Source organism: Desmodus rotundus, chromosome 5 (assembly GCF_022682495.2).
Source record: "Desmodus rotundus isolate HL8 chromosome 5, HLdesRot8A.1, whole genome shotgun sequence".
Lineage (NCBI taxonomy): Eukaryota > Metazoa > Chordata > Mammalia > Chiroptera > Phyllostomidae > Desmodus > Desmodus rotundus.
Window position 1 is genome coordinate 38,190,178 of NC_071391.1, and position 20,668 is coordinate 38,210,845.

At 45.2% G+C, this 20,668-nt stretch overlaps 1 protein-coding gene across 4 annotated transcripts in view; it reads left to right on the top strand.

The window, feature by feature from the left end:
* Positions 1-506: 506 nt before the first annotated feature.
* The window catches only part of GALNT18 (polypeptide N-acetylgalactosaminyltransferase 18), a 325,400-nt gene continuing 305,238 nt past the window's right edge, over positions 507-20,668 (top strand). For all 4 annotated transcript variants that reach the window (XM_024558783.3, XM_045194103.3, XM_045194102.3 and 1 more), the window contains exon 1: positions 507-1,213. In XM_024558783.3, the coding sequence (XP_024414551.2) occupies positions 979-1,213 (235 nt within the window). In that variant the 5' untranslated portion in view covers positions 507-978. The remainder of the gene's footprint in view (positions 1,214-20,668) is intronic.

The following is a 20,668-nucleotide window of genomic DNA, read 5'->3' on the forward strand; positions in this document are numbered from 1 at the left end:
GGGGGCCAGTGGGCAGGGTGGAGGTCGAAGTGAGGTCAAGGAAGAAGTGAATGCCCACAGGCCTCGAGCAAGGGCAAGACAGGACAGGTGATCCAGCTCATGCTTCCCTGGTCTCTCAGTCTCCTGGCAGCCAGAAAAAACAGTTCAGGAATCGGCTGGTGGGACCAGCGAGAGAAGCCTCAAGGCCAGGGTCAGACCCCCCCCCCCCTGCAAAGACCGGAGGTTCCTATGTAAGAGCAAAAGGTGGAATTTCCCTAGAGGTAGAATTGTCCGACCAAGGGTGGGGACTGGCCCTGTGTCCTCTTCGGGAGCTTTGGGTCTAGGGCCACAAGAATAGGCGCCAGTGAGGGTGTAGACTCAGGCACGTCCCTGGAGGGCGGGAGCCAAGCGCAGCCAGCAGGTGGGGCCTGGGGGCTGGACTCCGCCTCCTGCCCCAGCGCCCTCCGCCCTCCGCGCTGGTCCTAGCACCGGCCCCTCTCCCGAGCCGGAGTGCGATTGGTGGCAACGCTTGTCGCTCGGAGGGGGCCGGGCGCTTGGTTCCTCGGCTCTAGCTGCCTCTGCTGCCGCCGTCCTTCTAGCAGTGCGGGCCGGTTGGACCGCCGAGGCAACCGGCGGCTGGCTATGGGAAGTGGCGCGGTGGCGGACCAGGCTGTGGCAAAGTTTCCCAGATGCGTGTATCCAGGCTCGCGGCTGCTGGCCACCCGTGACTGCTAGGAGAAGGGCTCGGGGATTTTTAATTTAGAAAAAAAATACACCTCATATCCTTTGTCAAGCTCTCTCCGGGCTGCCAACGGCGGGAGCTCCAAACTTGGGCACGGCGGCTCCACAGTCAGTGGACATAGCTTTGGAGAACCTCGGGACTCAGGTGCTCCGGTGCCCAGCTACCCAGGGCGGGCTAGGAGGTGTGAGCGCGGGTAGTCCAGGGCGCGCGCGGTGAGGAGGGGCCCCGGGAGCTCTATATGGAGGAGGGAGCCCACAATGGTGTGCACCAGGAAGACCAAAACTTTGGTGTCCACTTGCGTGATCCTGAGCGGCATGACCAACATAATATGTCTGCTCTATGTGGGCTGGGTCACCAACTACATCGCCAGCGTGTATGTACGGGGGCAGGAGCCGGTGCCCGACAAGAAGGTGGAGGAAGACAAAGGGGACACCCTGAAAATTATTGAACGGCTGGACCACCTGGAGAATGTCATCAAGCAGCATATCCAAGGTATACGGGCGTCCCGGGAAACTTGGGCAGCCCAGGAGGCCCGGGAATGCCTAGAGCAGCGCAGGGTGCGTTGGGGCTGGTTCACATCCAACTAGCGACTGTGGGGTCGCAGATGCTTGGGGGGCTGCGTGCATGCTCTTGGCTGAGTGCGGGACCCTCATGTCTGCGGTCTTGCGCGCTTCTCCAGGGCACACGTGTGTGCAGCTCACTGGCAGTGTGGGGGCGCGCTGCGCACGTGTCCAAATGTGCGTGTGACTCCGGGCTGGTTGCTCGCGGGCTCTCGGAATTGCACACAGGTCCGACCTCAGTGTGTGTACGTGTGAATGCCTGTGTGTACAAGAGAGCGCACGCGGGGTATCGATCTCCTTTGGCCACTGTAGGGGCCCACGGTGAGATGCCTGTGCGGCCCCAGACATTGGAATTTAGAACCCACAAGCTGCGGGACTAGCTGGTGCTAGGAAGATTGCGTAGCCCCAGCCCCAGCCCCAGCCCGAGCGTGCTTGGTCACTAGTGGGAAATGCAGGGGAATCGGTGGCTGGGGGTGCTGCTTGTCTTCACCCCCACCACAGCCGTGGGCTCTAAGACCCTCTCCAGGAGCAGGTGTGGACGTGGAGAAGAAACACTGGAGCCTGGAGCTCTGTGCATTGCGGTGGCGCCTCCGCTCGGGACTGGGGGAATCCGCCCTGGGCTGCGCCTTCCGCACAGAGCCGCTGGCAGTCGGGTGAAGGCTGTTCCTCTTTGTAGTTCCACTCCCGGGTCCAGGGAGTGGCTGGGGTGGAGCAGATACACCCGATGAGTCTGGAGTCTAAGGCTGTGCTGGGAGGTTGCGCTCCAGGCCAGGGCTGGGGCCAAGGGGATGGTGGGGTACCCCCATAGAGGTGACCCGTCCAAGGAGCTGTCACAGGCCAGGGATGGAGAACCCCCGGCACCACCAGTGCCAGGTATTCACACACATGCAGGTCTCTCACATTCGCACTTACCTGTTCTTTGCTGCTCACTCCCCCTGCTTTCCACCAGGCTTGTGAGCTGCTTAAGGGCAGGTCCAGCCGAGCCTCATTCAGCTGTAAATCTGCCAGGCCCCCTAGGTATTGGTTCCAGCACCCCACAGGGGCACTCTCTCTTGATCACATGTGGGTGTCTAGATCCAACTCTTGCACCTGCCGCTCCTGCCAGGGTGGGGACAGCTGCTCTGTCCACATTTGGTGTTTCCTCGCTTGTCCAGAATAGTTCCTTCCTGAGGGAGGTTCAGGTGAGCGCAGGAGAGGTGTACATATCCCTTGTGCTTCCCGACTGATGACTTCAGAGCAAGTTCATGGCTCTGACACTTGCCCAGAAAAGGAGACTGTTGACAGCTTCTCCTTCATACCTGCCTCTGCCTCTCAGCCTGGCACTGGGCTTGGCGGAACAATTTATCTTTCTGATGGTGCCTGTTGCTGCTCCTATTTCCTTGTCCTTTTCCATCCCATGGGTCTGGATTGACAATTCATCAGCAATAGAAGTACAGTGTTTGCCCCAGGATGATTCAGAATGTTCCCAGGGAGATACAAGGCCATTCCTTACTTTGACATTTCCAGTTTGCCACAGATTTTGAGGGATTTTTATTCACAGATTCTGTGTGTGTATGAATATGTTCCTGGAGAATGATTCTCTGTGCTTCCCAGGCTGACCAGGGAGGGGGGGAGCAAGGTACTACTTTGAAAAGCAGTGAGGAGACCACATCACACAGTGTATAACGCTCTACATGAAAATGAATGCGATGTTGAAGTTGAAAGGAGACTTTGTGATTTTTTTCTCCCAGGAAACCTTATAACTTTGCATCGATTGGGACTTTCAATCACACTCGTACACCTAAGAACAATGAGAGGGGTGGAACAAGAAGGGGGAGCAGGATCCTTAAAATATATGTTGGTACAGTTCCCTTGTATGCATGAGATGACTGTATTATGACTCCCGTGGATGTTCAGAGATGACCAGATTCTCAGGACAGAAAGCCACAACCCCGTGGGGATGAGGAAGGGTTGGTGTCAGGGAGAAGACTGGACGTGAGGCAGGTGGAGGGCAGAGGTTATATGGTTGGCTGTGCCATGATGGCATAGTGACTGCTAGTGACAACTCCCTTGGTGGTGCCAGGGCCATGCCAGAGCTGGGGTTCAGGGAAATTTAGGGATTTACCTTATTTGGGTTTGGGGCCTACAAAGCTTCGGACTGGCCAAGTGCATCTCTCTGAAGGCAGAGGAAGGGAAAGGACAAGGTTAGACTCTTATACTTGGTGTTATGGGCAGTTTATGTGTATTCCACTGTCAGGTGTCCTGTGGTCAGGAGAGACTTTTGAGCAATCCAGTTTACTCTGCTGAGTTAGGGGGGATAAAGGATAATAATAATAATAATAATAATAATAATAGCTAAAAATTATGCAGCACCTATTATATGCCAGACAGTATTCTAAGTATATCAACTTCATTAATCCCCACACCCGTATGAGATAGGTAGTAGTAACTTCATTTTACAGATGGAGAGGTTATATGACTTGTTTAAGGTCACACCATTGGCGTGTGGTAGTGCAGGGATTTAACCCAGCTACTGTGGCTTTAGAATCTGTGTTCTTAATCATGTACTCTGCTGTCTCCTAAAAGGGCTAAATGGGTCAAAAGGGAAACAGTGCTTCCCTCGACTCCTTGATGGAATTTGATATCAGAGTTAGAGACCTCAGAGGGTGGTCCAGGAGTGATGGCATCAGAGCCTTACAGGTTGGAGACTTCCTAAATAAACTTGGGAAGCTCTGAGTTTGTTTGTTTGTTTGTTTGTTTTTTGTTTCATGCTGGGAGGCAGAGGTTACATTCACTTAAAAAGTGTTTGCGGAACAGCCGGGACAGTTCCTGGCATTCACAGAGAGTAGGTATTAGATGGACAAGGGGATGAATGAATGAGCACACAGTGCGGATGCCCAGTGCACCAGTTAGTCATTAATGAAAACATTTCCACTCTGAAATGAATGTGTTTTGCTTTGGAGCCTTGCTCAGGCTCCTCTTTGCTTTGGAAGGAAAGTTGTCCCGGAACTTGCAAATGTCACAAAATGTTCTGCAGGATGTTCCATAGGACTTGCAATTAGAAGAGGCTTTGGAGCATCACCCTAGAGGTCTGTTCTAGTCATGACTGAAAAGTTTATATTCCTCATGGGGGTTGCAGTGGTATTTCATTTTAATTTGTTTTCTGATTGAATGATTTAATTAGATAGTGTTTGGGACTCTCTTGAGAATGTGAATTGCAGTTTTGAGAATTTTGTGTTTAGCCAAATAGATGGTAAACGAGAGGGTGAATAAATCCAGATTAAAAAAGTGGCATCCTGATGGTTTGGAAACACAAGATAACTATTAGAACAGGTCTGGTCTTAGGAGGAGAGAGGCCGGATTGCTGGAGCTGGCGAGGCGGGCTAAGTAAAGGTGTGCTGAAGCAGGCCTGCGTTTGGGAGGCCTTAGGACATGGAAATGCCGACTCACGTATTTTGGAAGCCCTAAAACAGCATTCGCCTTTTGTCGATTAGCATCTTTTTGAATATGTAAATGAATGTGCCCATATGAAAGAAAATATTTTAAAACGTATAAAAGTGCCTCTAATTTATTCTACCCTAATACAACTAGTTTGCATTTTGAGCATTCCCTTCCAGCTTTGTCCCTCTGTCTCCACATTTAAAAACAAAGATGTAGTCATGTTTTACATGCAATTTTTATTCCTTTTTTCAATTTGCTTGTCGTTCGTAGCATTTTTTTCATGTTTGCTACATGGTCGATTGATTCAGTCCTTATTTACTGGAGACTTAAATGTGCCAGGAACAACACTGGGTTGGTAACTTTGGATACAGAAGTGAATCAAGACACTTATGGTCCCTATCATAGTAGTAGGTTGGTTTTTCAAGAACAATATAATCCCTCGTATTCAACAGAGTCAGGGCTTGTTAGTCAGTTAATGGAAAAATTGGTTGAAGTGGAGAATAAAACAAGACACTACATACATATAATTAATATTTTGTTTTACTGGTATTCAGTAGGTCCATTGATTTATCAGCCTTTCCATGTAAGGCCAAGCATGCTCTCTGATGCTCTTCCTTGCATAAATACTCCCATAATGTGCTGTTTACAAAGTCTGAGTTTTTATTTTTATTTTATTAATTCATTGAGAACTTAAAGATGCTTATGAAGCAGTCCCAGTGTAGTAGGTTAAATTTTTATAATTTCTGTCTGGTATGTTGCAGTCATTTTGCTCACATGTAATTTGACTGCTATTTAAGTGACTAGCTTTATAAAGTCTTTCCAAGTATTTAAATTGATTTTCTTAGAAATAACAACTCTCATCTTTTTAGTCATATTCCATTGTATGTAATACATAATTAAATTATGCTATCACAATGACAAGTACCACGAGTATAAACACATTTGGGAACAAACCCACTGGATTGTTGGTAAGCGTACAACTGAGTTGCTAGCAGGAGATTTGAGTGGGAGTAGAAGAGAAAAGCTGACAAGGGACAAAGGCATCCTTGTTTGCTTCATAGGGGGAGTGAAAGCGTGGTTCATCTGGAGAGGTGATTCAGTGGAGGATTTTTAAAGAGAACTTTTACTGTATTTTTAATGACTGCATAATATTCCACCATCAGTACACCATTATTGAGGTGACCACTTCCCTATTCTTGAGCATTTGATTTTCTGTTATAAATAATGCAGAAATAAACATCTTCACCTCACTGTTCTCTTCATTTGAATTACTTTTAAGGGTATATTTCCAGAAGTGGGATTACTACTAACTCAAAAATATGAACCTTTTTTTGAAAGATTGTTTTTCAAAGGCCTTTCCACCCAGGAGCCAGCAATGTATTATTGTACTGGTTTCATGGAGCCTGGCCAGCATTGGGTGTTATCACTCAACATTTTCTGGGCTAATATAATCACTGTCAAATGTCCTATTTTTTTGATCTCTACTCCTTTGATTACTATAGAACATGACATCCTCCCCGGCCCCCGTGTTTGACTTCACCTTGCATCGGTGTCCTTTTGTCAAACTTTCTCTTGGCCTGGCAGCGTTTGTGGTTTGTGTTTTGGATAGTTGTATTCCATTTAGATATATCATAAGTAAATAATGCCTCTATTCTCTAACATAGTATGTAATTTTTGCTTTACATAGGTACCTGATGGCAGGGGTTTTCAAACTTTGTCCGTAGGAGCCCCAGGCTTCTAGAAGGTTTGATCTGGCCCTAAGAAGTGAAAGGGTGCACTTCTCCTGGGCCTCTCCTGCACCCACCCTCCTCCCTCATTGCAGCCAATGCAGCTGCTCTCTACTCTGTCTTATATTGGGTGTTGTGTGAAGCATCCCACTTTTAGAAAGGCTCTGTGTTTTTTTTTACAATTGTTTGAAAATCGTGATCACGATTTTCAAACAGGAAAGATCAGACTGTTACATTTTTGTGAGAGATGATAGTAGCATAGGGAATTCAGAAAAGTACACAGATCTAAAAGGAAATTGAATTCCTGGGTGGTGTTCTCATAACAGCTCTTTACCCTCCTGAATACTGTGATTAATAATGCATTACAATTATGACTAATTTCTAAATCCATTATCTTACTTTGTTGAGTCAAGATTATCCCAACAATGGGAGAAATGGATTATTAACTGCTTTTTGTTTCCTAAAAGTTTATTAGGCATATTATGTGCATATTAATGTATATCAGCTCAGTAGCAGCAGGTTGCTCACGGTAATTGTAGACCAGCTATGGTCCTTAAAAATCAGAAGATGTTCAAGGTCTGGAGGTTGGGAGATATTTTTGCTCCCTAGGTAACAAGCTTTTAGATGTTACCTAGAATTGGCTGGTGTCCTCCTCGTCTGCCCTCTGACTTGGCAGGGTTGTGAAGAAGAGGGTGTGATGTTGGCTGAATGCTTGCAGTTTACTTGAAGAAAGGGTGTCACTTAAACGATAAGGCTATTTGTCCTTCAGAATGAACTGTGGCATGTGAAGTTATATTAGTAACAGTGATTGATATTTTGAGAGAGTTCAATAGCAGGATGTACAAGTTGAGCCCAATTACCTTTATTAATAGCTCAGAACCACATCTTTATGGACTAGAAAAACCTTGCCAAAGAATACAACTTTTTCCCATGGCCAAAGAATTTTTATTTTTATCCAGAAGCATGTAGGCTGTAAAATAAATGAGTTCCACATTCTTTCCCACTCACTTGACATAAATTGTTGTTTGCCCTTGATAAGTAGGTTGATGTAGAATCTCAAGGAGAATTCAGAATGAAATGTTGGAGAACCACAGTCTGGTTTTCTGGTTTGTGAGGGCATCAAAGGTCAGCGTCAGCTGCTTGGGTTAGGCTGGTCTGTGACTTTCCAAAGGTATTAATTGGATTCAGAGCCACGTACAAGGTTACGGGAGTATCTTCATTACCATCCTGTAGGATTTCTGACTTCACTTGCCTTGAAAAGCTGAATGGGCTGTAGCCTTGATCTGAGGCTTGAAGGTCCCTTTAGGATTGTTGGCCTTTTTCATTGCTTGGGTTCTATTTAAGAGTCTGGGATAGGCAAGCTGCCCTGTGGAGAGTCACACAGAAGGTGGTCTATTTGTAGGCGATGTTGCACAGAAGTTCCTTTGGGCAAGAACTAAGCTGAATGTGAGTGGTGAAGGCAGCCAGGAGTCAGCAAGGTGGGATTTTTGGAGATAGAGGATTAGGCATGAAGCTGAAGAGGTGGGAGTTCACAAATGTTGAATGAGCACTGCAGTAGGGAGCAAGGGGCAGAGTGGGTTAGGTCTGCCAGTTGATCCAGATTCAGTGAATGGTGGGCTGTATTTTTTATGCAGGCTTTCCAGGCCTCCCTAGGGCTCCCTAGGGGGTTCTGCCTGGAATTTGTCAGAGAAGTGATTATGTGTTGGCACTGACAATAGTCATCTTACCCAATCTCAGTTTGCCTTTGGGGTCAGAGTCAGCTCCATTCCACAATGCAGTGCTTGAGCAAGGAGTTCTTGATATTTTCCTTCCTCATACCCACACATGCCTCCACCTGCAAGGCGCATGCCCCTGGGCAGGCCAGGATGCACATCCCAACCATTGCGTTTATTTTCACTCCATTTCTTTTTTCTCCCACTTCAGAAAGCATAATAGTATGTAAGAGAGTGTGATAACCTTGAAATCCCTTCAATTCATTAAACTTAATCATTCATAAGGTTTGGTACTTAAATTATTATTAATAACAAATTACTGAACAACTGTCCCAACATACAGTATGTGGTGGCAGTGATTGGGAACAACTGTTGTTCTGGAATCTTCTGTGTGGTCTATGCACTCTTTGTGCACACAGTTGAGTACAGCGAGCAGTAACTTTAAGCAAAGGACTCCTCACTATATGATGCTTTGGTAATTTTTCTGGCTACATAACTATGGAATAAAATATATTGGTCGAACAGATCATCCCGTGGCTATGCAGCTCTGAGATGTAGTTCTCTTTCGCTGCCTGACATTCATGTTCAGTTCTGTGAATTGGGTTTGCTGAGAGCCCTAAGTGTCCAGCCCCAATGAGACAGTGACAAGCTTCTGCATGACACCACTGCTAAAATGGCGATAGAACCAGCTGACATACTTCACTGGGTTACGTTTTGTTACCACTGTCGTTTAAGAGCTTACAAAAGTACAGTGTTTGGAAAGATCGAGGGAAGTGGCATCTGCAAACACCTCCTTAGGACAGATGAGGACGATGAAAAACGATGCCTGAACAAGAGACTTGGGGTAAAGTCTTTGACGTGAATGGGCTCATTTCACCAGTGTCCAGAGTTTATGTCTCGGAGCGGAGCACCCTGTGTAGATGGCTGGGTGCCGCATCGTAACAAGCTCTGGTGCATAGTTTGGCTTCACCGGTCCGACGTGCCCATCTCTGTCCTCTGGGAACTTAGGGTTAAAGGCCATTGAGATCCCAGAGGACTGGGAAGGTAATTCAGGGACCCAGGCAGGACAGGATTTGCAACTTGGTTTCCTAAGGGTCATGCTGTGGCATCTGGGCATCTAGGGGAACAGTACCAAAATTGCCTGCGCCTATGAATGTGAGTGAGGAAGCTAAGGACAGATTTGAAGCTACAGAAGTGACCAATGAGAATTCTAACCAAACTCTTGATTTATTTTCAGAGCAACAGGCATATAAAGAATTGAAGTTGTATCAGGGGGAATGGAGGAAGAACTACTCCTGAGTGTCAGGGCTAGGTACTGTCCATGCACATTGCTTTTTATCTTCACAGCATAGTAGGGGGAGTTTTAGAGGTGAAAACATTAAGACATAGAGACTTAGAGAGTTTTCCCAAGGCCACAGTGCTGACAGGTGGTAGAGCCAAGAAGGGAAACTGTCTCCAACATGTGTGTTCTTTACAGAATAGAAAGTATGACTGACACTGGCACAGAGAGAGGACCAGGAGATCGTGTCATCAAAGACTGTGTGAGAGTCTAAGCTCAGAGGCCTCCGGTCAGGTGGGAGACGGGTGGGTGAGGGAGACAGGCAGGTGGCCGGTCTGTCCTTGTGTAAGCGAGGAACCTGGAGGCTGGGGCGCCAGAGGGAGAAGGCCTTGCTTTGGAAAGGAGCGTGAGGTGCAGCCCTGAGGGCTGTGGAGAGACTTCTTTCCTGGACCGTCGTGGATCCATTTGGTTGCTGTGGGGCCCCCAGGAACTCGTTCTTGTAGAAAGAGAACAGTGTACCAACTGCAGGCTAAAAGCTCATTCACATTCCACATGCGAATTTTGAGCACCTATTGAGTGCCGGTCACTGCTGAGTGTTTTTTGTGCACTGGCATAAGTGGCGTGTCTTCTAGGGTGACCAACTCGTCCTGTTTGGCTAGGACTTTCGATGTTTTCAACTAATAGTGCTGATTCCAAGGAGGCCCCTCAGCCCTGGGCAGACCTGGGTGGTTGGTCAACCCTGTCTTCTTTCTCAGTGAGTTCTGTTCAACGGTAACTCCTAGCAGCAGGGCAAAGTCACCCTGCTGATTGCACCATGCCTGTGTCTTCTGCTGTCCGTGCTTGAATGTCGACTTTGTTCAAGAGTGATAAAGAGGACAGTGAGGGGCCCAGCAGCCCTTGTCCTATCCCCTTCTCCCCCCAGTCCACATGTTGCCTCCTCTCTCCTTTGTTATTCGTTCCCCCTTGGCATTCTCTGTTTTTTAGCTGTCTGAGCCTCTCGGGATTTGGAAAGAAAAAAACAACAACAACAACAATTGCTGTAAATGAAAACTCTAATAAAGTGGTTTGGGCACAGAACATCAGCAGCAGTTTATCTGCCCCAAACAGTAGGAGTCCGTATTAATAACTTTGTGATATATGCTGGAAAGTTAAAAGTAAGCAGAAATCTTACTTGAGACCTGCAAGTGTGACTTTATTCCTTTATTGAACTAATCTCTCTTCCTGTGTATGCTGGTGACATTTTCTATTATCCATGTGGAAGATTCTTCTGGATCTTGTGTTACAGATTTATTTAGCTGTGCCTTGGTTAGGGTCCCAGAGCAGAGGAGTGGGTTTTCTGGTTTCTCTTTATTGCAGTTGTAATAATCATCATACTATTTCCCTGGTGGGAGAGAGGGAGCCCTGGGAGGATGGGGGGAACGGTTTGAGGGGCTATGGGAGAGGCTTTAGACCTGCCTCTCTGTTCACGGACTTGGAGAGAGTCTTTTAACATTTTGGTTTCTTCTGCTTCTAAATCTCAGTTTAATAATAAACTGATCCTCTGATTTGTTTTATTTTCTAAAGGAGAGTATGGAGGAAAGTATAACATGCAGGAATTATGATGTAGACCCTTCAAGTCTATAATTGGGCCAGGCTTTAAAAAAAATCATTGGGGGAGTTATGTTAGAAGGGGAAGCCAGTGGAAAGTTGATAGAAGAGACTTTCATTAGTGATTCAAAAATTGGAAGAAAGAACCAGTGAGGAGGTATAGAAGAAATTGGTCTGAGCTTGCCTGGTAGATGGGAAGGGGAGGAGAATTGGTATTTGTCGACCACCTGTTAAGTGCTAAATGTTTTACATTTGTTACACCATTTTAATGTAAGCAACTCTGTGGAATAGTGTTGGTGCCCCTCCCCCATTTTACGGTTGAGGAAATTGAGGCTCAGCACCTGTCCTGTGCCTGTCCTTTGCTGTCCGAGGTTATGCAGTGAGGAGACGAGACCTTGTTTCCGCTGTCAGCCCCTTAGGAAGGGGCTAGGGACCCTCTTGTTTTTCTGCTCTACTGATGCTGATGAAGACGTAATAGGCTCATCCCTTTCTCTTCGCAGATAATTCTCAGAGGAGACTGGAAGAAGGGTTCATGAGAGTGGCAAGGCTCTGAGATGAGTACAAAGCGGATGTCCTGTGTCTCCTTCCCTGGAGACACAGGAGCTCACCAGGGACAGAGCCCTCTAGAAGGCTGAGGGAGGCTCCAGACATGGCTCTCGGCAGCGGGCAGTGTTGCTCTTTCCAGGAGAGAGCTTAGTGTGAACAGGACCATCTCTTCCATTCATTCAGGTCACAGCTCTATTGGGCGTCCTCCAGCTCAGGGCACGGTCAGGTCCAGGACCGAGAGGGGACTGGTGCACACAAAAGAAACAGCAGACATGTCAGGGTCTGCCGGGAACTTCCCATATAAATGAGGATTATTCAGGATGAAGCGGATGAAAACAATGGGCCCCAAGCTCTGTGGGCAGATGTAGGAGGTAGACCTTAAGGTTCACATTGTTTATTGCGGCCTGGGGGCCCCATGAGATGGCTGGGAGAAACTGCAGACCTGCTTCCAGTTTCTATTCTCCTCTACTTTGGCGGGGAGTTTGGTAGTGGCCTAAAATGTACTCCTCCCTTCTGACATTCACGTGCTCACCTTCTTCCCTTCCTTCATTCAACCAGTATTTCTTGAGCACCTATTAGGGCTTGGGAACACATCAGTGGAACAAACGCAAAGATATGATGGGGTTACAATGAACTGAGGTGGTCAGGGGCTCAGCTATAAGCAGAGCCTTGAAGAAAGTGAGGCGTGAACTCTGTCTAGGGGAAGAGAGTTCCAGGTGGAGGGAACAGCCAGTGTAAAGACCCTGAAGCAGGAATGTGCCATTTGTCTTGTTTAAGGAACAGTGGTGTGGCCAGTGTGGCCAGACCAGAGTAATGGTGGGAGAAAGGGCTGGGGGCGGGGCAGACAGGGGCCCCTGGTTGCAGGCTGTGCAGGCCTTGGAGGCCACTGTGTGAGGACTGCACTGGGAGGAATGGAGAGCCACTGGAAGGGGTGAGAAGAGGAGGCCGGCTCCGAAAGGCATCAACCCAGGCGGTTCTGTGGCTGCTCCCTGAATGCAGCTCGTGGTCTTGGCACTGAGCCAGGTGTAGTGGGCAAGGACAAAATATAGGGGACAATGGTCCTTTTCTTTTAAAAGCTCATAATCAGGCTGGAAAGACAACACAAGAAACAGTTGAGGCTTGTTTGTAAGCTAATGCAATGAAGGGAAAAATTGAATTCTAGGAGTGTGTGCTGTCGGAACAGACTTCAGGGAGGAATTGGGATTTATGACACACCTTTGAAGAATGAGGAGGATTTAGAGTGGAGTTGGGAAGATTTTCAGTGTGCGAGTTAGATATTAAGCAAAACCAACAGTTTCCTTGTAGAGGGAAACCTGAGTTCTCTCATGTAGGGTGCAGGTAGACAGTGATCAAAATCAACCGTGTACACGTTGGATGACCTTGGGCAAGCCTCTTCAATTCCCAGTGCCTCAGTTTCCCTAACTGAGAACAGTCACTCCTTAAACACTGCAGCATTCTGATGCTGATTAAATGAGGTGATGGCAGGAAAGCAGCCCCACCCTACCCATCACCTGGTAGGCATGGGGGGCTTGTTCTTTTCTTTAGTCTTCCTTTTCCCCTTCTTTCCTTCACTCCCACTATCTTTCCTTTTGGGAGCTTGCATAGAGAATGTGGTCAGGAATACATTTTCTTGTTGTAACACCTAGCATATCAGATTTGAAGCCTATTTCAGTGCAGTTAGACGCCATGTAGGTATTCGGACCTTCCCAGTAAAACACAGGCTGAGATAGTCCCAGGTGAGACTAGAGGGAGCCCAAACCGCCCCTGATGACAGCTTCGTCAGGAATGTGTTTGTTGAAACCTTGGCTGGTGGGAGAGTTAAGCAAGCTGTCCAGGTTCCTGGCCAGAGTCTCACTTCTGAGGGGGAGTCTCCTTGAGGACAGACTTGTGTTTTCCCCCATCTGGACCTCCCAACAGAACTGGAGCCGCATCAGCCTGTCTTCCTGCCAGGGTGAATTTGATTTAACTCAAAGCAGTGTGACTTGTAATTTCAATCGCAGGCAGGAAGGTGTGATTTAAGACAATTGTCAGGAAGATTCAATTTAATTTTTTTTCTTCCCCCTCTACAAAGTGTGCATTTTGTTGCCTGATATAATTTTAGTATACATTCTTTACAGCTCAGAGATAGATGTAGTTTCACACTGGGAAGGTACACTCTACTTTTTTTTTTTTTAGTACTTATCTACTTTAAGTCCCTTTGAAAAAGATTCCTTTCTAGTGACAGCAGAAAACTGAGGATAGGTTTTGCTTTTTCACTAGAGAGAACTTCAGTAAATCATTATGAAAATTCCTGGGTGATAAACCATTTCGTGATTAGCAGGGGTTATTTTGGTCACTTATTAGTAGGACATTAATTGCCTTAATGAACAATAAAAAATAATTATTTTATTTACTTGAAACTGTACAATTGTGAATTTTGAGTATTTTCAACAATAGCCAGATTTTTTTAGCAAAACATGTGCAAGTATTTTTGACTTTGTAATTACTTTAGAAGTACAGAAAGTATGCAATGATTTTTTAAATAGAAAATTCAATGTCTTGTTTCACCCTGGCCCATATTAGAGACTTAGAGTATTGTGTTGTGCAGCTCAGTGCGGTCCTTCCCTTTTTTCTCATTATTAGCAAAGAAGAGTGAGCTTTCTCAAGTCGAATCTCAGTTGTGAAGGTTCTAGTCTGAAGGATCTTTACTTAGAATCAGAGCGTACTAGAGCCAGTAGTTAACATCACCCTCAAACTGTGTGCTGAGGGCCCCAAGGCTCAGCAAAACATGACGACTGCACTGGGTGCCCTTTCCTGGGCCCTGGAGACTCCAGAATGGGGATCCAGGGCTCCTGAATCAAGTCTAGAAAGTTTCCTTCTACACCCACTTACTTCCCTCAACCTCAGAAGAAACTTCTGCAATGAGAAGGTAAAAGCCCTAGTTGTACATTCTCAGATGAAGGCAGATGATTAAGGGCAGTGGATGGGTAGATTTTCAAACAGGCAGATTTCCTTAGATGGAGTCCCAGGGATGAGGCTAGAGGGGTCCTCAGTCCCCTTTCCCTGGCCTGTCTGGGCCCTGGGGCCTGCACCCTATGGGCTGGGATCATTGTTAGGTTTGGGCATGTAGCACTGTTGAGCAGGACCTGACTTCGGATCTAAGCGGTGTGTGGGGGTGCCTGATGATGCCATCTCTGTATTGGGCGCAGTTTTCTTCCCAGCTTTTCAAATCCCAGAGGTGGTGCAGATGGAGGAGGAGCAGACATTTGACATCAAGGAGATAAAGAGAGAGAAAATTGTGATTTATCAGGTACCAACTAGATGTTTGGTGCTGTTCCATCCACTTCTTCTCATTTAATCCATAAAATAAGCCTGTGAGTTCATTGACCCCATTTTACAGATGATAAAGTTGTACTGTGCTGTAACTACTAATCTGCTTTTCTCATCACACTATGGGTTCCTTGCGGGTAGGAACAAGGTCCTGTTTTTTCCCTTTTCCAGTTTTACACAGTGGCAGGCATGTAGTTAGGACTAAGTAGGAATTTGTTGAATGACTGAAGGGGTAAATAAGCAGGCCTGCCTAAAACCACTTAGTAAGAGGATTCATATCCATGTCTCTGGCTTCCAAGCTGTCTGGAAGGGAGGTCAGAGGACTGAAGAGCTGGTTCTCATCCCTTCAGGCTTGGGGGTGGCATGCAGGTGGCTTGTGGGAGGTGATCTCATATTGCTTCCTCCTTGTGGTTCAGGGACAGGAAAACACATGCTCCTGGGGTCTCTTTCATGGCACCTCATAGCTTATACTGTTGTTTCAAGGTTTCATGCCAGGGAAGCTACAGCTCAGTGGTGTGTGTGTGTGTGTGTAAAATGTGCTTTTCTACACGGAGATTCCCCTAGGAGTCAGCTGGCGAGAGAAGCATGAAGCCTTCAGGGGACCCTCGATGTCTTTATTTTAATAAAGCTGTCACTTGTGGTCACTTTCAAACAAAAGCAATCTTGTGGGTACAGAAGGGGGAAAATAAACCTGAACCAAAAGCAGAAACTAATGTCAGAAAAGATGCAGCTGAACAGGGATGCTCTGCTTCAAAAGGAGAGGCAGAGTTGAGGTCATTAAATGGGTACCTGGGAAAGTCAGTAGGAAAGAGGAAGCATGGTTTGATTGCCAAGAAAGAGTAAGGACTTCCTCAGGGCTTTTGGGTAAAGGGAAAGTTGTCCTTTGGTTTCCCAGCTTAAGTGGCGACTTCTTGGCTTCCTGTCTGTGCTGTGGCCTGTGCAACCCTCAGAATGGATCCCACCATCTTGAGGTGTCTTTAGGGTGGTGGAAGTGAGTTGGGACTTGTCCTTCCACATTCAGGAGAGAGGTGGCAGGAACTGTCTGCAGGGAGGAGGAAGGACTGTCAGAGAGGGCAACTCTGGAGTCAGGAGAGGGTCTTCCTTTGGGCCCTGTTGAAATTCCTTGGGTACCACAGGCACAGGAAGAAGTTTCTTTTCTGCTTCAGCCCATCTGGACAGAGCAGCCCATTAGCAGGAGCCATAGATTACTACCATTTTTCTTTACCTGTTATTCCCTGATATTTTCAATTTGAAAGAGTCACTTAATTGGTAGGGTGGGAGAGGGCATAGTAGACATAGGAAAAAATTGAAAATATCATTTAAAAATGACTATTTCATTCTTTTTTTTTATGTCAGCAGACAGATGGCTGCCTCACCTTTTGCCTACAGCCAGAAGCAATAGCCTGGTGGGTCAGTGAAGAGAGCAGTGATTTTATTTTTCTTTTCATTTCAAACAGATTGTGTAGCCCTTGGGGTATGGGGGACCAGTGGAATGAAACTCTGGGCTGGGAAACTAATTATGCCTCCCTGCATGGCTGAGCTAGTTAATACCAAACTGTCATTGGGGCTGATTCTTCCCTGGGGCAGCAAAGCTTCCCAGATTCCTTATCTCTTTCTCTTTGCCTAGGGAGAGGAGTCCTTTTGGTTTTTGCCAGTTTGAGAGAACAGAAGCAAAATCCAAGAAGCTTCTCGAAGCTCTGAAATGGTGCTCTGGGTTTGGTTTCCAAAAGTGACCTTCTGATACACAGCCAGTCCTGCCTTTTCCACCTCAGATGAGGTGCTGACTTTTGGAGTCAGATACGCTCGGCTCAAATTCTGGTGCTGCCACTCACTGGTGTGCTGTCACCAGAGGCTGCCCAGAGTATCTAGGACTGGAAGCAGATTGCTGGTCCACCTTGTCCCTTCCCCCTCCGCAGCCGTGTGGGCTCAACAATGTGTCGCCTGAATGGTAAGCCTGCTTCCCTTGATTGATCCTTATACTGAGACCCAGCCAGGTGCATGGCATGGTCAGCATGGTGTCTGTCACCTGTGGAGACCACACCTGACAATGGATAACCAGAAATTCAATAATGATTTTAAATGGATTCTTAACTTATTAATCAAGCCAATACACAGCTTTGAAAAATGGTTATACAGATATGAGTAAGACATATTTATTCAATTTATAGATAATACAGTTGTTATGCTTTGCAGTAATTCTGGCCCCAGTACTTTCTGTCCCCTCTTCCCCCAATCTGGAGATCTGTGGCCCACAGTCCGTGCAGTCCCCAGCTAGCCAGACATCTCAGGTAGCAGTGGGTCTAGTAACATCTATGGGACTTTTTAGGACAGAAAAAGAGTTTTAAATATTGGTGGAAGCACTTGAAACTTGTGCTTTGTGACGACATGAAAATCATGAGTATTCAGCTTGCGCACAATCTCAAGCAATTAGGCAGATGCATATTTCCAGGGAGGATGTGTTGCCCTGGCAGCTGAGGGCACTAGGGCTGTCTGTCATTTCAAAACCAGATTTCCCTGGTGACTTCAGAGTCTTATTTTAGGGAAATCTGGGAATGAGTTCTCCCAGACAGTCCTATTTCCTTCCTTACCTTTGCCAGGCTGCATTCCCCTTGCCTCATCCATATACCTTGACTTCAGCTCAGAACTTACTGAGCTGCCCGAGAAAAAGCTCCCTAGATTCTGAATGCTGAGGAGGTAAGTGATTGAGAACGGAAGCAAAGCGGCCAGCTTCCAGCCTTGGAGGATGGCTGTTATGTGGCAAAGCTTATTATTCTTGGCTGTGTTTTGCTTATAGCCCAGTTCTCTCATGTTGAATTTCCCACTGGAATTAATCGATTGTCTTTGGAGAAGCGCCAAACACAGATTGAGATGGTTGATGGGAAGACACGGCTTAGAACTATATCCCCTTTCAAAGGAGACTTTGTGTCAGTCAGGAATTTCTTCTAAATTTTCAGGAGAACCAGAGTTTTAGCAACTACAGGATGGGGCAAAAGTAGGTTTACAGTTGTGAGCACATGAAACAGAGTTTATTCTTGTATTATTATTATTTATTAATTATTGTATTATTTTCCACACAAACAACTGTAAACAATTGTATATCCTTAGGTTTCTGGGACAAATCAGTGCTAAAAATTCTGATCTGCTGTCCCCAGAAACCATCTAAACAAATCGTAAATTCTAGTATTTCCAAAGTTTACTGCTCATATTGATTCCTGTACCTGGAAGCAGTGCAAGCCCTTGCCAGACCACATGCCCCTTATTTTTAATTTAGACGATATGGTCACAATGAAGTAAGCAGAACGCTGGTAAATGGAGCCAGCTGTACCCTAAATGATTTTTTTTTTTTCAGTGCAAATCACATGGGGTTAGGAGAAGCATTTCAGAAATGGCAGTGTGAGGAACTCGGTGGATCCTCTCCGCAGTTAACAACAACAACAACAACAACAACAACAACAACAAAGAACCACTGGTGAAAATAATTTAAAAAAACCCCAACCATTTAAAGTCTCTGGAAGTTGCTATAAGATCATACATGAAATGGAGAAACACTTTTTCAAGCAAATCTAAGTCTCAATGAGAATAGCAGCAATCTGTGGCTTTGGAGCCATGGCTTGCTCCTTCCCTGCACCCCATTTCAAAGAGATGGGAGCTGTTCCCTGGGCGCATATAGACAAGAAGACAGATCAATAGGGATTATGAAATCTGAAGAAAAGAGATAAACTGATTTAAAAAGGAACTGCACAAAACATTATGCACCATATTGTATTGTTGGATCTAGAATGCAGAAATGTAATATTTGATAATAACAGCATAAAGGAATTAAGCATCAGAATTAAATTAATGGAGTTAGATGCATTATAATGTATATTGTAAACCTTAGCCACTAAGAAAATAACTCAAGAAATGTAGTTAAAAATCATTAAAGGAATCAAAATGTTGTACATTATTCACTTAATGCCCAAGAAAGCAGTAAAGGAGGAAAAGAGGAAAAATAACAAAAGAATACACGAGATATATAGGAAACACAAAGTAAGTTGCAGATGTAAATCCAACCATAGCAAACTGTCCACTCAAAATGTAGATTGTCATGGGAATGCAGACCGGTGTAGCCCACCGTGGAGAACAGTATGGAATTTCCTCAGAAAATGAGAAATGGGACTGCTTTTTGATCCAGTGACTCCACTGCTGGGATCATACCCTAAGAGCCCTGAAACACCAATTTAAAAAAACCTATGCACCCCAATGCTCATAGCAGCACAATTTTCCATAGCCAAGTGCTGGGAACAGCATAAATGTCCATCAGTAAATGAGTGGATCAAACAACTGTGGTACATGTACACAATGGAACACTATGCAGCAGAAAGAAAGAAGGAACTCTTGCCTTTTGTGACAGCATGGATGGAACTGGACAGTATTATGCTAAGTAAAATAAACCAGGCAGTGAAAGACAAACACCACATGATCTCACCTATAAGAGGAACCTAATGAATAAAAGAAACAAAGGAGCAAAATAGAACCAGAAGCATAGAAACAAGGAACAGACTGATAGTGACCAGAAAGGAGGGGGAGGGGGATAAAGGAAGGAGAAGGGGAGGAGCCTAGTCAAAGAATAGGTATAAATGACCCATGGACATGTACAATAGGGTGGGGATTAACTCTGGGAGTGAGAGTGGGAGGGGGGCTGGGGCAGGGGTGAACACTGGGGAAAACTGGGACAACTATAATAGAACAACAAAAAAAAAGAAAAATGAATGTAGATTGTCAGACTTGATGTAAACACAAGATTCAGCTATATAATGTCTAAAGGAGATGTACTGTTAAATAAAGTACAAATTGCTTGAAGAGGAAAGGATGGAAAAAGATATAACAATAAGAAAGATGCGGTGGCTATATTAATATCAGACAAAATAGACTGTAAAACAAAAAACTTGTTGCTAGAGAAAAAGAGGCACATTTTATAATAATAAAAATGGCAATTATAAACACATATATACCTAATAGCAGAGTCCCAAAATGCATGAAGCAAAAAAGGAAAGAATTGAAAGTACTTATAGGCAATTCAACAATTATAGTTGGAAGACTTCATTACCTCCTTTAAATAATGAATAGAACAATTACGCAGAAGTACAACAAGGATGTAGAATACTTGAACACAGCTATAAATCAACAAAACCTAACAGATATGTATAGCACAATGCACTCAACAAAAGCAGAATACACATATTTCTCAAGCACACATGAAACATTCTCTATGATAGACCATATGAAGGTCATAAAACAAGCCTCAATAAATTTAAGGACTGAACTACAGAGTCCATTTTCTGACCACATGGAATGACATACAGAATAAGAGAAGAACATCCAGGGAATTCACAGATAATGTGGAAATTTAACAAAACATTCCTAAACAGTTAATGAATTACAGATGAAATCAAAAGGGAAATTAGAAGTTGTACCCCTACCTCACTCCATACATAAAAACTAAATCAAAATGGATCATAGACCTAAATGTAAGAGCTAAAACTAAGACATTCTTAGAAGAAAACAGTCATAAATCTTTATGAACTTGGGTTAGGTAGAGGTCTTAGATATGACACCAAAAGCACAAGTGACAAAAGAAAAAAAATAGCCATTAAGTTGAACTTAATGAAAATTAAAAGGATTTGTGCATCAAAGGACACTGTCAAGTGAGTGAAATGATAATCCATAGAATTGGAGAAAATATTTGGAAATCATATATCTGTTAAGTGATTAATTTCAGAATATATAAAAAGTTATAACTCAAATTGTGATAAATAACTCAATTA